The sequence below is a fragment of the Strigops habroptila genome, chromosome Z (genome assembly GCF_004027225.2).
Source record: "Strigops habroptila isolate Jane chromosome Z, bStrHab1.2.pri, whole genome shotgun sequence".
Lineage (NCBI taxonomy): Eukaryota > Metazoa > Chordata > Aves > Psittaciformes > Psittacidae > Strigops > Strigops habroptila.
Window position 1 is genome coordinate 12,584,909 of NC_044302.2, and position 15,962 is coordinate 12,600,870.

The window sequence follows — 15,962 nt, forward strand, 5'->3', positions numbered from 1 at the left end:
CCACCTGCATTACTGCAATTTTTAATTCCCATCCAAAATACCTTCCCAAAATGTTATCTTTAACCTCCAATAACTAGCAGAATTGTGTATTTAGTGCCCTTTACCTTAAGAAGCTTTTACCCTAAAATTAAACACCCTCTAGATTAATTTGCCCAATATTTGTAATCTTTCTCACTTCATTAAAAAAAAAAAAAAAAGCAGTATTTTACCATCACCAAGAGACTGGCTGATCCATATTTGCTGCAGATAGGTTCACTAGAATGAAGGTTTTGCTTATTTACTGCAAAATTTTAAAATCTTTAAATAAACTTTCTGTTTACCTTCTTAGAAGTTCCTCAGCTGATAAGCCTGTGGTATCTGTATCACAAAGATTGTCACTGCTATCTGCAGTGTCTGAGCTGCTGTCTTTTTCTGATTTTTTATTCTTGTGGTTTCCTTTGTTTTTCTGTTTCCTATGTTTCTTTTTCTGTAAAAAGAGGAAAAATAATCCCCCATTTCACTGTGAAAGACTTAGGTTTTTCTGAAAGGCAACGACAGCAAAAAGATTACAGTGTAGACTCCAAGCTTAGCTGAAATAGAACACTTAACAATGACTCTTTTCCACCACTCAGACTGAGCTAAAGAAATACATATATACAATACACCAAAATCATTCATTTTATCCCAAGCTCTCACACACACCCCCAAATCAAAAATTCACTACTATTATTTGTACATAAGCCATGAATTATATGCGGTTCCCAGAATATGCCCGATATCTTCAGCATGTAACATTAAACAATTGACAATACTGGATCTGTGGTCTCACTGTGTATATGGAAAAAGCAGCTCCCTAGCTGGATCATTTTCTGCTCTGAAGTTCAGGTTTCAAGACACCTGAGAAACTCAGTTACTTAAGTTCAAGTCCCAGTATATCTATTTTCTAAAACATCATCTTCATATTTGGCCTGGGTAAACCTGGATAACAGCATAAATAATAAAAACAATTTGACTGGCAAGTCAAAGAATCAATGAACAGTTTATTTAAATTAAATACCTTTTCCTTTTTGTGTTTGTGTTCTCGCTTAGTCTTGTGTTTCTGTCTGTTCTTCCTCTTTTTTTCTCTTTTACTAGGCCCAGGAAAACTTGCTGGCACCTCTGGTTCCTGTTGCCAAGTACAGCCTAAAGCGCAAAGCCAATGCGGAAAAAAAAAAGAACCAAACAAACCCCATGACCAAAACCAAGGTAATTTTGTTATTTAATTCTATTTTACTTTTAAACTAATAGGATAGGTAAAAAAAACCCAAAAAACCCAAGAAATAACAAACAAACCAACCCACAACTAAGCTTTCAAATGGAAATTAAATGTCTAGAACTCCTAACTGCAACCTTCCTATTGTAATTAAATGCCTTTGCAATCTGTTATTAAAAGAAACCGTAAGGCTGGTCTTATATTTTCACTCATTCTTTTATCATTGTGTCTATAGAGCTACAGCAAAATTGGTACACGCGCAAAGAGGTTCCTGCTAGTGGACCATAGTGTGCTAACAAAGCATTTGCTGACGCCATTTAAGAGGTAAAGTGCCTATTCACAAATGGTTTTTAAAGAGGAATACTGTGTATCTTACCTACAATTTTGATGTGCAGAATTTAAACATTAGAAGTCTACAGAACCTACCAGAAGAAAAAGCTGGAGGCAACTTTGGTCCAAATTCCTCTGTTGCATCCAGTTCCTGCTTTGAAGTAGGCAACAAAGGAACACTAGGATCAGTTGCAGCAACCACATTCTCTACGAAAAAAACAAAAACGTTGTTATTTGAAAGGAAAATAAGGTAAGATTTTTTCCCAAGAAGTGCTGAAGAAAGTTAGAAAAGGCTTTCTAAAAACCTCCCAGAAAGCAAATAGATCAGCATCCTGTTTCCCTGTGGACTGCTTTGGACAACTGGATAGCTGGCATTCTGAAAGACGTCAACGTTCTCTGTTCTTTGTTGGGTTTTTTTTTTCTTTTTAATCAAATTTGACCTTTTAAACTATACAATTACTCATTAAATTAATACTAGTGCACATGTTTGCTTTCACTTGGTAACATGGTATTACCCTTCCATTACTTAGAATGAATAAAAGTCTCCACGAGATGTATGACAGTAAGTGGACAAAGTATTTTCATTGTAAGCCAAGTATATTGTACATTTGGTTAATTTAATGACATCCTGAAAATACAGAAGCTTTTTACAGCTCACTTATTAAAAGTAAATACTAGGAAGTAGAGTAGAAGATTGGTTTTCTCCCTCTTTTGTTGAAGCTTTTATAACTAGAATACAAATAATATGCAACTTCTAATGTCTTAGTAAAATTATTTAAACATTATATTTTACTGGAATGTCAATATTTAAAGAGTGAATTTAAATAACTTGCACTTCTCTGATAATTATTTCTGTATTTGTCAAATATCCACCGCAAGACAGTCATAATCGATCAATCTATCTTAAATTTATCATAGGTAGAAAAGTTTCGCTATATTTCTCTGTTAAGTATGCTCTAATATTAGATGTTTTCTTACCCCTCACTGTATAACAAGCATATTTCATAGAGCAATTAGCTTGTAAAATCTATGCAAGACGTATGGCAAGTTAAATAACCCTACAACATGCAAGACCTTATTCAGCACTGTATTATTCACGTTTTCTACAGCTCCACCAGTGCCAGATGATCTGCACAAAAGTGTAGCATTGTCCTAGCAGTCCTGGAGTACTATTTATAAATGAAGCTTTTTTGATGTATTTATAAAAACGAACATCTGTTAAGCACTACCTTGTACATTAGATGAAGAACTGCCTGGAGGATCAACTTGCTTGGTGGTTTCTGAATCTACTACTGAAGTAGCTGGTTGCTCTTCTTCCTCACTCTCTTCTTCAGACGAAGATGATTTTTCATCTGAGGAATTTGCAAAGATGGCCTTAAATAAGTCCATGGATGGTTTGCTTTCTTCTTCCTGATTTTTATCTTCATTAGCTGCCTGCCAAACAACACCATAACAAACTGTATTTAAACACCAAAGAAAGTAATGATCTCTCTCTGCTAGGTAATACGCTGACATGTATTTACAGAACACTTGAGTTATTACAATAGCTGTGAAGAACACAATCTTAGGAACTGCTAGTCTGAAACAGTAGAACTCTGAAACACTGCTAAGCTAAGACAGTGTCCTGTAAAGAGTAGTGCAAGTTGTGCTACACAGATGGTTGAAAATAGATTCCCTGATATTATAAATTCTAATTCATTAATTCAAACTTCAGTTACACACTACTAAATTTAAGCAAATGGAAAACATCCCTTTTTTTCCCAAAGTATGCACACTCCTCCATTCAAAGCAGAAAAAGAAAAAAAAAAAACCAACATACATATATATATGTGTGTGTGTATCTTCTGTGCCTGAGAGCGAAGGGGATGTAAAGGGACCGAATTTAACTCCCAGACTGCTGAGGCACATTTTCTCTTCTCTTAAGCTCCTACTTCAAGTATAATCATACTTGCTTTCCTTATATGCTGTACATGTTTTTCATCTCTGAGTTATAACCTCAGAATTCTTCAAAGCACAATCTCACGTCTCCTTAACCTGAGCTGGCTCTTCTGCAAACTGATCTGTATTAAATCAATACATGTATTACCCAACCTTATTTCAGGGTTGGGAATGTTTACGGCTATTCCCCTTTAAGTTCAAACACCACTGTAAACTCACCTCAGCAGGAAGACTTTCACTCAGCCCAGTTCTGCCTTCTTCTGTTGCTGGCACTGGCGGCTGCTGCTGCTGAGCATCGGCTTTTGATCTAGCAAGACTAATGAACTCACTGATAGAATCTTTTTTCTCCTTCTCTTTATCTGACACATCCCATCTTGAAGGTTTCTTTGGTTCTAGGAACATCCCAAACATTCATATTATTTGCATGCCAAATTATCCTGCATTTGATGGCCTACCTGACTTCAAGTTACTCAGCTTCTTCAGTAGAGTTTGACATTTTTTAAATCTTTCTAATGAATACCCAACCTGTAAAGATCTTCTAAGTAGAAGAAATTAGCATAATATTACTGTCTTCATGTTTTATGTCACTGAATTTTCTTTAAATTTCGTTTGGTTTTTTAACTAAGAAAAGAAATCAGGTGGGTAGTTTTTCCATGACAAAGATAAGATTTTTCTGTACTATTGTCTCATAAATTAATAAAGGAACAACAAACTTACTGTTGAGACTATTACTCTGTTGGACTTTTTCATTTGTTGCTTGAGTTACCGATGTGGTGGGCTCAGGCACAGTTAAGAAATTAAACACAGAATACTTGTCTCGTTTCACTTTTGGTAACCCAACAATGGAAGACCTAGAGGGATGTAAAAATGGTTGTTGATTATTGTTTTCAACACAGAAATGGCCTCGAATTATCTACAACAAGCTGAAACACCTACAGCAGTCCTTAAAACACACACTATTTTGTCAGAGGTCACCATGTTTTATGAGGCAAATAGAAACATTAGGCAGTTCTATATTACATCTATTATGACACAAGAAGGTAACATCAAGCCAAATTTTCCTCAAGCAAATGAAAAACTCAGAATTTTCATAACGTGTTAAAAATATCAGTATCAATCATCTTACTCAGGATATGGGTCAGGAACATTAAATCTTCTACACAACAGCTTTTCAGGGTGCCATTCAAACTTGTCTCTTGTGAGTTTGCCAAACATCTTCATCTTCACAGCAGTTTCCTTATCATCAATATCATTCTGAAAAAGTCAAACATTTCTAGCTGCTAAATAAGTAAAAACTTACCGACTATGATTGTTGTAAGACTTAAGAACAGGACAGAAACATAAAATATGTAAGTGTAGTTTAACAAATTCCTGCTTGGTATGCAGTGAGTGTTTTCAAAACTTTGCTCAACATAAGGGCAACAGAACATTGACATTGTATCTGCAAAAGAGTTGTAAAGAGAAAGAATTTTGGAAGTCAGGGATAAGGCAGCAACTGCAACTCCAATATACTAAAACACTGAACACCATATACCTCTTGGTCCCGAGGAACTTCAACTTTGTCAATGTCATCTTCATATTTGGCTCGGGTAAACCTGGAAGACAGTGCTGAATTGGAAGACTTGTAGAACGTTGCTGCACGGAAGAACTCCTCTTGTTCTCTTTCTTGCTCCCATTCTGTTGTATTTGGGTCTAAATATTGCTCCAATGTATCTGCTATAAGATAAGGAGGGAAATGCTTAGCAGAGATTACAGCTTGCTTAGGTCTGACAGTTTTCAAACAAAAAATAAGATAATAAGCAACCATCTTGGCAAGTATTTAATGAGTATTTAGTTTAAGAATAGTATTCATCTCAACTGTGTTATCCTTGGTGAGTGGAAGCAGTTTTTCAAGATAGCAAGAGTGACAGCATTTACCAACTGCAAGGTACATACTTCAAATAATTTTACTTGTAATGCTGACTCCTTACTCACTGCCCTCTAAGGAATGTTTAAAATATCTAATATTTCATAGGCATTTAAAACAAGAAGTATAATCCAAATCTTTATCAAATAACTAAAACACAGAACAAAAAAGTTGACTATGAGTAAGCCTGGCCAGGCTTTGGTAACTTCAAGGGGCTTTCTGGTATATGAAGTGCCCACTGATAAATACAGAATTTGGACACAAATTTTGTAGACAATACAGATGCTGTTTAAAGCAATGGATTCACATTTGCTACCAGAAGGAACAGGAAATAACACCAGCCAAGCAAAGACACTCTTACAAAGAGAATCTTAATCATTCAACTTACTTAAATATTTGCACGTATTACATCATTATGACTGTAGGCACCTCCTTAGTCGTAAGAGGATACTCACCCTTACACAAGGGAAACCCCAGTCCTGAATGGAACTATGGGTTCAAAGATCCAAGTAGTCCATCCCCATGCAATAACCATTAGCGGCTACTGACCAGGAAGTCTTTTTTCATACAGTGAAAGGATTATTTAAACAAATCCTACAATAACAAAACCAGGTTTTCTACCTAACACTGTACCCTTTCCTCTGCAAATCTTTGCTGGTGCCCTTTTTCTTCTTGTCCAATAGCCCCTTTGTACTTTAAAATTTAAAAACAAACTAACCTTACTTTTTCATTTTAAGACAGTTAGATTCACCTGCTGCTGCTCCTCTCCCTAGGTCAGATTTTGGCTTTTTATGCCTTACATAAAAATCTGGGGAACTCACCACAAGGCATCAAAAATACCTGGTTTAATGCAAGATACACAACAGTATCATTTAATAGCAAAAACCTAAACAAAATGGAAGGAGACTGAAACAGGACAAGGAGAGCAGATGAAGGGGTTGAGGGTTTTTCTGCATGCATGCTCTGATTTTACAGCCACAAATTTTTCTGAGAGAACGTAAGTGTGATAGTGACAGTTTGAGTATCCAAAGGACACAGAATACAAGCTTTGACAAGTGTGAACTACTTCTTTCACTTCAGACCCCTTATCTCCTCTGGAAGTACAGGGTATGGGCTTGCTTTTGATTTCTCCTGTCTTTCTACTGTGACCTTTCTACCTTTATAGGATCTGTCAGTTTTACTCCTCAAAGTGAAACAAACTAAATGAAAATGCTTATTCCATGCATAGTTCATGGTACTGACCAAAGCTGAAGCCTACTTTGGCAAATGGAAGAAGGAAAACCCAGGCAATTAAGTAGAACTTCACCTCTGCTACAGCATCAAAATGTGAAATGTCATGCCTAAAATCAAGTCTTGCTGACACGTTGATTACTGAGCAGTTTTCCTGAAGTCAACACAATTAAGTATCAGTAAAAGTTTCTTTTAATACTGGCCCTAAAAAGAAGTAGAGGGAGAAATGTTGTGGAATTCAGGAAGAGAACTCATAGTGAACATAAAACACATCAGGACAAAAAAGGGAAAGAGAGAAAAGTAAAAAATAATTCAAGAAATTTTTTCAGAGACAAAGTGTCGGAATTAATCTCTTCAGTTACCTTCTTCTCCTTGTTTAAGACTTTTCAAAAAAAATTCGTATCTTTTTTGCTTTTCTGGATTTTTTGCAAATGGTTTGAAGTCACTAGAACCAGCGTTTGCTAACTGTGGCCCCAAGAACTTTAGCCATTTGTGAGAAGCACCATCTAGGGAAGCTGAATGGCATCTGCTGTTTTGGGGCTCCTGAGGAATTATTTTTGCTTTCATTTTTTGTTCAGATGCTTGTTTCACTTTTTTGAGTCTTTCTCTATCTTTCTCAGACAGATATTCTAAAACAGAAGGAGCTGGACCTAAAACCAAAAAAAAGAAGCAGTAAGAAATGAGAAAATGACTACAGCTGTTCTGCCACTTCAGTGGAGGAAGAAAGCCTACCACTATGAATAAACATTCAGAGAAAATGCTTTTAAGCAGCAATAAACAGTGTAATAGCAGAAATGAAATGACAGAAAAAGTTGGCCACTAGTGCATCTTTTATGCTATTTACCATATATTTACGTATTTGTAAACTTCACTACTGTGCATACAAATGCAAACCACATTTACAAGTTACTTTTCTAGTGAACTTCAATGTATTTCAGCGAAACCTCATTTTCCAGGGGAAAAAAAAAAAAAAACAAAACCCAAACCTCACAGCCTTCTATATTCTGAATCCATAATAAGGCCACAAAAAAAGAAAAAGAAAAATAAAAATAACACAGCAAAACACCATCCCACATGTTTCTCCTTTTTAAAAGACTGAAGTAAATAAAAATACAGGCAGATATGTCAACAAGCTGTTGAGATGAAACTGAACGATGAGGTATTCTAACTAAGCCAACTACATCTAGTATGTTTATATTAGAAAACAGTGTTCAGACTAGATCAAATTTTTACTGTTATATAGAAAAACAGGGGACCTGAAACCCAAGCAAAGATGTTGTCACATTATCAGTACCTTTTAGACCAGTCTCTCCTAGTTGTTCCCTCCTCTGGGAGGCATTCAGAGCATGCCTGCTTTGCTGTCTCATATCGCTGTCAAGTTTTCCAGTTGATTCCTCTAATACCTTCTGTAAATGGCAGTTTTCATTCCCATCTGCTATCACAGGTCGAAAGTAATGGACTGGTCTGTAATTTCGTGGCAGGGGAGGTGGTGGATATATCTTGGCAGGGAGACGACAAAACAAAAATCCACTAAGAAAGAGATACAACTTTGTATTTAATACTTACAAACGTGTTTCAGAAAAAGTCACCTCAGTCTAAAGATTCCTCTTTACATCTCAGCAGTAGAAACAGGTATAACAAGCTACTGATTCTTTCAGACCCAGTCAGTAAGTGGCATCGTAATACAGACTTTGGGAACAAACTTACATTGTTAATACATATTATGAAAAATAGGAAAAACGTACATCAAGCTGTAGCAAAATTAACAAGTTCTAATATGCATTGCTTTTATTTGAGAAAAGTTCTAGGTATTGCTTAATAATTACTTTTTTTTTTTTTTTAAACAGAAGTCACATGCTTTAATCGGTTAATTGCACTATTGAATACTTTTGTGCTTATTGTATTTCAACGTCTTTCAAAATCCTTTTCCCCCACATTCGTTCTTTTTTCAGGCTGTTACTCTAAAGGTTATCCCCATGCTTCCCAAACAACGCAATTTTATATACCAATATCCTTCCTTTTTCTTCATTAGAAACAGGACCACGTCACACAATTCTGTTTGACATTCTAATTTATGCAAATTTATACTGCATAAATGAGGCAAATCTGAGAACAGAGTTAACAAATTCACTTGTCACCAAAACAGATGTGGATGAAGCATGAGGCCTGATTTTTACAGAAAACTGAATGTTGCATCTAAAAGATCTAGAAACAAAAGATGTACTACTTTTTATTTCAAAGTGAAAACAAACCATTCCTCTAACTTTATGCCGAACAACAGTGTGAAAGGCACTTGTTCAAAGCCAGTATATAGGCAAAGTTTAAATTCACCCAGTAGTCTGACAAATTTTAGGTTTGTATTATTCAGTTATAGCTTCCAACACTATAATTTTGCTCCTTCCACATACTTCATTGCTGACCAGAACTTTTATTTCTAAGAACATGAAAACCACTGAGCAACATTAAAGTCCATATAGCTCACGTGTCAATTTGCTGATGTTATTCTTAATAGTTAAATATCAGTATATGCTTACCTTGCTTGGAGTTGATGATTTTGATGCCAACGAGAAACCATCCAAGATTCTGCCTGTGTATTTAACTTCTCCTTCTGACCCTACAGAATAACAGGAGAATCGGTCAGTATTTAAAACATGTATGTTTGGCAAAAAGCATTTTTCTGAATATTTTCCAGTTTTCAATATATTTTATGGAGTGTAATTGTAGTTGTCTTCACTGCCTTTCATTTAAAATTAAGGGTTCTGAATCTGGATTACTACTATATAGCTAAAAAAACTACTGCCAGAGAGATTGCTGTAGGATGAACATGGTTCATAGTGAGGCAACAGTATCACTGCTGTGCCTAGCCAAGATCGTGAGCACCATTAATGGTGTACAACTAACATTAACTACCGTATTTCAGGCACTTAGAAACTGCTCTAAAGTGGTATAAAGATCAAATTTACAAATTTATTTGAAAATACACGTGTATCTAAAAAAAAAATTCTTTGCAAGTATTGGTGTGATATTTTGTAGCCATGATTCACAATCATTTGTTTCCTTCAGCGGAATTGAATGATGCATCTCACAAAGCAATGCATATTGTCCTTTTAAAAATAGAATTTGGGAGTTTAATCTACACTGGGATAAGTGGAGGACTTTAGAAATTATTTCCAGATTTGGACACTTCAATAAGGAAGGAAGAATAGATGATGTTCCAGAAATCAGAGCTAGAAGATAACAGTCCCCTGAAAATTAAAATACTTGGCAAAGAGAGACTACATTTATGTCTTCTTCCCTCCTCCTCCCCCAATACAAGTTACACTACAGCTCTTTAGATAGAACTACAGTTCTTACATTTTTTTGCTTTATATTGCTTAGGTGCTGTCCAGCCATAAAAGCCATCTCCAGGTTCCTCATCTTTTAGAACTGTATCATATTTTGATAGTGTGTCGGTTGCATAAATATCATCGTCTTCCTCCTCTAAAGCTCCTACACCAAAAGCCTAAAAATACATATTTAAATAAACATGAGAATTCAGAAGTGTAAAATTAATATTTTTAAGTCATGTCAGAACACATCTACATGTATATCTATTCATTTGTATTATACGAGATGTCTGGTATACATACATACATACTGGGAAAAATGTACAGCTTCACAAAAAAAAAGTGCTACCAACTAGTGAAATAAAGAAGCAACCCAACCAAACACAAAAGCAAATATATTCCACTCTCTTGGCAGGGAGGGACAGTGAGTTTGGCCTGTACAGGATGAGGACAGCAGCCTAATTCCACAAGGTAACATTTGCAATCTGACTAAAAGCAGGTTAAGTTCTCAAAAGATAAAAAACTAAGTTGGCATGAAAATTAAAAAAGTATAATTCCCAGAAATATAAATTGACAATGCTTCTACTTAAGAACTACAAATACCATGGAAGGAAGCAAAACCTCTCTAGCTGACTGTCATGGTTTAAGCCCAGCCGGTAACACGGAACCACGCAGCTGCTCACTCACTCCTCCCCTTTCTTCCTCCCCCTGCTCCGCTCCCGGAGGGATGGGGAGGAGAATCAAAAGAATGCAACTCCCACGGGTTGAGATAAGAACAGCCCAGTAACTAAGGTATAATACAAAACCACTACTGCTACCATCAATAATAATAACGATAAGGGAAATAACAAGGGGAGAGGATACAATTGCTCACCACCCGCTGACCAATACCCAGCCCGACCCGAGCAGTGATCTGGGCCTTCCAGCTAACTCCCCCCATTTTCTGTACTGGGCATGACGTGCTGTGGTATGGAATACCCCTTTGGCCAGTTTGGGTCAGATGTCCTGTCTCTGCTTCCTCCTGGCTTCCCGTGCCCCTCCTCACTGGCAGAGCATGAGACTGAGAAAGTCCTTGGTCGGAGTAAACATTACTTAGCAATGAACTAAAAACATCGGTGTTATCAGCACTGTTCGCAGACTGAAGTCGAAAACACAGCCCTGCACCAGCTACTAAGAGGGAGAAAAATGACTGCTACTGCTGAACCCAGGACACTGACAGACCCAACATTAGTGGAAGTAAAATTGAACAAAAATGTAAATTAAAGAAGCACTGAATGCTAATTTTCTCTAATCGAAGACAAACAAGAATTTTTTCCACCCAACTATTCAGAGTGAGCTATTTCATAGTTCTCTTTAACAGTATCAGTACATGGAGGCATTTAAGAGTTCTAAGGATTTGCCCACATCTTCACATTAAGTAAAAAAATCCTGTTCTCAAACCACACTTAATATTTCTTACGACTGTACAATGACTAGATGCCTTCCAGAGAAGAAAACTCAAGATTTATTTAGATTTTATTGCGCTAACAATAAAGTGCATTAAAAAAAAAGTCCTCACCTGACCCGTAATACCTAGTTTTCTTCCTTTACTGGGTCTCAGATCACCAATTAAATTGCTTGTATCTTCAGAATCACCTGTGAAGAGATTTAGGTGTTCTCTTCCAGAGGCACCAAACAAAGCTTGTGAGGGGTCCAATCCCTTATAGCCAAGTCCATGGATATTCTCTTTTGGAGTCAAATCTACAGGCATTATATCTTTCGGTGCAAATGTCACATTCTCTGGCTGGTATTCATCCTCTTCATCCTTGTACAAAGAAAAGTATTAACAGCAAATATAATTCAAAGTTTTGTATGCTGAGTTTTTACAACATTTAGTGAACATGAGACTAGGCAAGTTTGCATTTCCGAAATTACGTACAAAAATATGTATGAACTACACCTGCCTAGGTAGCAAAAGAACAAATGTATTACATTAAAACCTTTCTTCACTGTAAGGATAAGTATTTATGAATACTTTAAAAAAAGCTTGGAACTGCATGTTAAAAATACCAAAGACATCAAAGCAGAGGGGGGTTTAAACGCCTTAGCTCACATTCTCACATAAGTCAACAAAGAATTTCTGCCTGTTCAATACCTCAGAACCCTCAGAGAGTCCAGGTGGTAACGCACAACCATATATTTTCACTGCAGGGTCTGTAAGAGACATAATAGCATCATGTTAAATTACAACTCTTTGTGAAATTTCTCTAAGATTAAAGAAACAGACCAAAGAGAAGAGGGTTTTAAAATTAACTTTCTCATCAGTCTATGAACGTTAACTTTCTAGTAGTGAGTTCAGGAACTTCACTGAACTTACCAGGTTTCTGCCTGCGTGGTTTTCTTTTGACACGTGGTCCAATTCCTTGTCCTTCTTTCCAGCCCATTTTTCGTAATAGTTCAACCCCAATTGTTATTCTAAGAAGAAAACAAAATGAATTACCTCAAACCACATCTCTAATATTTGTTAATAACATACATATCTACCATTCAAAATTACGTTTATATGCCCCACTTTAAAATCAAAACTGAATGTATCAACATCTTCTTTTACAAAACATCCCAGTTTGGAAATGTTTACCTGGTGCAAGTCTGCACATACAAAACAAAAATCCAGGTTGAGGCCACTTGGAAAAGGCAACACTGCAGATTTCCCAGTCTCTTTCATGAATTACTGTGATCAAACATTACTCTTCTAACCAATACAACACTTCTAAGTGAAAGGAATCGTTTGGTTAACTCTCACATAAATTTACTTACTTTGATGGGCCTATTAAATCATCAAATGCAGTGGTTCCTGGAATGGCAGCAACTACTCCTGCAATCTGTCTTGCTTTCTCTTTTATTCTGTCTTTAGCTTTGGATGCAAAATCATCTGTGGTTGTAATACTTTTCGGTGCTATCCCAAATTCACTAAGATCCTGGGAAATATAGACAAAATGGAAAAAAGATTAAAACTATGTTTCCCTCAAATGCTTACTCACTGTAATGGTAAAGGAAAGAAAAGGGGATATGACCCTCACACCAGCTAATTTTTTTAAGCCATTTATACAGTTACTTTTCCAATAATTTGAATAGTCTTATTTTTAAGCACCTTCAAAAATAGTTGTATTCTCTGGTAAAGTGTAAGGTTTGAGTTCTGGTTTTGTTTTTTTGGGTGCTTTTCGTCATCTGTTTGGTTTGAGGGGTTTTGGTTTCTCGATTGGTTGGTTTTTAACATTTAGATTACAGAGGCTTCCTACATGGATCTATGAAACACCCTATAGGACCCAGCAGTATAACGCTGTATACAAGAAGTAATTTTAAAGTCACTTCCATTTTCGCTATTTAAGTTCTTTAGCAGATTTCATTGCCTGAAAAACCTGCTGTCATGGCAACTAATTCCAAAAGACTTCTATTACTTTCTAAATTTACCTCTTCATCCATGAAGTCTTCTGGCCCAAGAACAGTTCTGTCTGCTCTCTTCTGCCGTGATGATACAAAAGTCGAGGGAGCCCATCCTTTAAAGAGAGTAAGTATCCAAGTAAGAGACTGCAACATCATATTTGAAAACAATTCAAACATTTCACCTTTACACCTTAAGGCTGAAATCAGGGGAACATCTATAAAACTGCAGTCCAAAAACTCAGGGGAATTAACTTCAACAATATTGTTTCAACTATTTACAGTATAAGGAACAGCAGGGAAAGAATAAATAAATAAATAACCAAAACAAAAAAATTAAAAACCAAACAAACAAAAAAAAAAAACAACCCCCCCCACCTTAATGACAATTAATTAAGGCATCAAATTACAGCAACAAATTAACCCTTCCCAGAAGACAGAAAAATATCCAACCTTCCTTTGTGCCAACAGTGTTAAAGTAGCCAGCAGAGAAGCCACCAGTAAATGCTCCATGGAAACGCTGATATCGTCCCTTTGCATCTTTAACAGTCTGTTCTTGCAGAGGAACGGGCTTTTTAAGTCGTTCACCTATAAACAAATCAGAAACTAAGTCACAACCTTGCATAAAGAATGGACTCTCTGCTTGCTCCAAATGCCATCTCTTCATTTCAATTAAGAACTGGATCAAACAGTAGCCACCCGGAGGTGGAAAGCATCATGCAGTTCACATTTATTCCTACCCTTATTATTTGTATACATTGCTAATGTATGCTGCTAAAGTAAAAGCATGAAGTGTTCAAATAGAAACCCTGAATTCTAAGGAGTTCTAAGAACATTTTTTTTCCTGTGAAAGGACACTTTTAGTTGTTAAGTATACAACATCCCTGACAGGATTTCATCAGTCAATTACTGGTTTTGAGAAATTACACAACATCGGAAGTGGCCAAAACCGAAACAAAACACAAAAGCTACCGACTTCAACATGAAAATTTGCTGCTTTTAACAATGTTTATATGAATTAAGTGGCATGGACTCAGGAGTCACAGCTGTACAAAACTCCTTGGACAATGACGAGCTTGTCTCATGAATACAAGTGTACGACATCCGCAGAATCAGAGACTGGTTCGGGTTGGAAGGGACCTCATCTAATTCCAACCCTCTGCCACGGGCAGGGACACCTTCCACTGGAGCAGGTTGCTCCAAGCCCCTGTGTCCAACCTGGCCTTGAACACCGCCAGGGATGGGGCAGCCGCAGCTTCTCTTGGCGACCGGTGCCAGCGCCTCAGCACCCTCACAGGGAAGAAATTCTGCCTAATATCTAATCTAAATCCACCCTCTTCCAAGTTTAAAGCCGCTCCCCCGTGTCCTGCCAGCACACGTCCTTGTAAAAAGCCCCTCTCCAGATTTCTTGCCGGCCCCTTTAGGTACTGCAAGACTGTAGCAAGGTCTGCCCGGAGCCTTCTCTCTCCGGGCTGAGAATGCAGTTATACCGATGAGCATAACTGCACACAGCTGAGCTGTTACATTTGAACTCCACTTTGTCTTTATGTCTTTTTTATCTTCCGAGGCTTGGTGCAAGGACAGTGAGACAGACGGGCCCCAGCTCCGACCACGGCAAGACCCGGTGCCCCAGTCCCGCTCCCGCACTCCGGAAAGCCGGTGTAGTGCCGAGCAGCCCGTCCCACATCCCCGCGGCGGGCAGCCTGCCTTCCGCTCCCGCACCGCTCCACTCGGTGGCCCCTCGCTTTCCCAAACCCAAGGCCGCAGTGAGGAGGGCAGGAGCCCTGCACCGAACCGGTTTGCGGGCCCTCCCGACCCCCCGGACCAGCCCCTCACGCCGGGCCGCCTCCCGGCCCGCGGTGCTCCCCAGCGCTCGCCGCAACGCACGACGGAGGTTCCTTAGAGGAGCAGTCGGGCTCCGTGGGCTCTCTCACCTTCTGGCAGCGGCTGCAGCGCGGTCCCATAACTCACTAGATCATCTTCATCGCTCTCACTCGACTCCGCCGCCGCCATTTCACCGCGACGGCGGCTCGCGCGGGACAAAGCTGCGTCACACCGGGGGGGCGGAGCGGTACCGCCCGCGCTGCGGCCCGCCCCGTTCCCCAGGGGCTGGGGCCGGAGGCCCGAGCCCGGCAGCGGCGGTGACAGCGGTCATCGCTGTCGCGGAGCCGGCACCGGCGGCCACCGGAGCTTGCCCCAGCCGTCCCTCAGGCGCCACCGGTGGCCGCTTGAGAGATGCCAGACCCGGTTCTGCCAGCGGCTCCGGCCAGCCGTGCCGTCCCGGAGTGCTCTGTAGAGAAATGGGGGGGGGGGAATGGTGCAGCGTGCGGCTCACAGCCCACGGTCAGAAACCTGTTTGGTGGTTTTAAAAGATATTAATTCTAAAAAATGCCGAACGCTCGATACTGGCCACCCGATCGGCTACGTGGAAAAGCCTGATGCTCCAGAGGAGGGCCTGACCCAAACACCGCGGGGCTCCGGGCGAAGGAAAGGGCAGTAAAACCGCTGTGGAACAGATCCTATCTAATCCCAGGGGTAGAGCGAACTCCACCCTGGATCAATATGACCAAGGGAGGTGCGG

General features: G+C 38.8%; 1 protein-coding gene across 2 annotated transcripts in view; it reads right to left on the minus strand.

Annotated features, from left to right (window-relative positions):
* The window catches only part of GPATCH1 (G-patch domain containing 1), a 28,287-nt gene extending 12,821 nt beyond the window's left edge, over positions 1 to 15,466 (minus strand). Inside the window, exons 1-19 of one of the 2 annotated variants that reach the window (XR_003995120.1) lie at positions 15,316 to 15,466; positions 13,835 to 13,969; positions 13,412 to 13,497; positions 12,758 to 12,918; positions 12,318 to 12,415; positions 12,096 to 12,154; positions 11,520 to 11,765; positions 9,990 to 10,137; positions 9,170 to 9,249; positions 7,930 to 8,134; positions 6,998 to 7,285; positions 5,034 to 5,212; positions 4,626 to 4,753; positions 4,217 to 4,350; positions 3,719 to 3,891; positions 2,791 to 2,995; positions 1,658 to 1,768; positions 1,037 to 1,161; positions 321 to 466 (exon numbers count right to left, since the gene is read on the minus strand). Coding sequence is in view for 1 of the 2 variants with exons in the window: in XM_030512620.1 (XP_030368480.1) it covers positions 321 to 466; positions 1,037 to 1,161; positions 1,658 to 1,768; positions 2,791 to 2,995; positions 3,719 to 3,891; positions 4,217 to 4,350; positions 4,626 to 4,753; positions 5,034 to 5,215; positions 6,998 to 7,285; positions 7,930 to 8,134; positions 9,170 to 9,249; positions 9,990 to 10,137; positions 11,520 to 11,765; positions 12,096 to 12,154; positions 12,318 to 12,415; positions 12,758 to 12,918; positions 13,412 to 13,497; positions 13,835 to 13,969; positions 15,316 to 15,394 (2,789 nt within the window). In the remaining variant the exon portion in view is untranslated. Of the gene's footprint in view, positions 1 to 320; positions 467 to 1,036; positions 1,162 to 1,657; positions 1,769 to 2,790; positions 2,996 to 3,718; positions 3,892 to 4,216; positions 4,351 to 4,625; positions 4,754 to 5,033; positions 5,216 to 6,997; positions 7,286 to 7,929; positions 8,135 to 9,169; positions 9,250 to 9,989; positions 10,138 to 11,519; positions 11,766 to 12,095; positions 12,155 to 12,317; positions 12,416 to 12,757; positions 12,919 to 13,411; positions 13,498 to 13,834; positions 13,970 to 15,315 lie in introns of both variants that reach the window. The other variant, XM_030512620.1, reaches the window with a different exon arrangement.
* Positions 15,467 to 15,962: the final 496 nt, after the last annotated feature.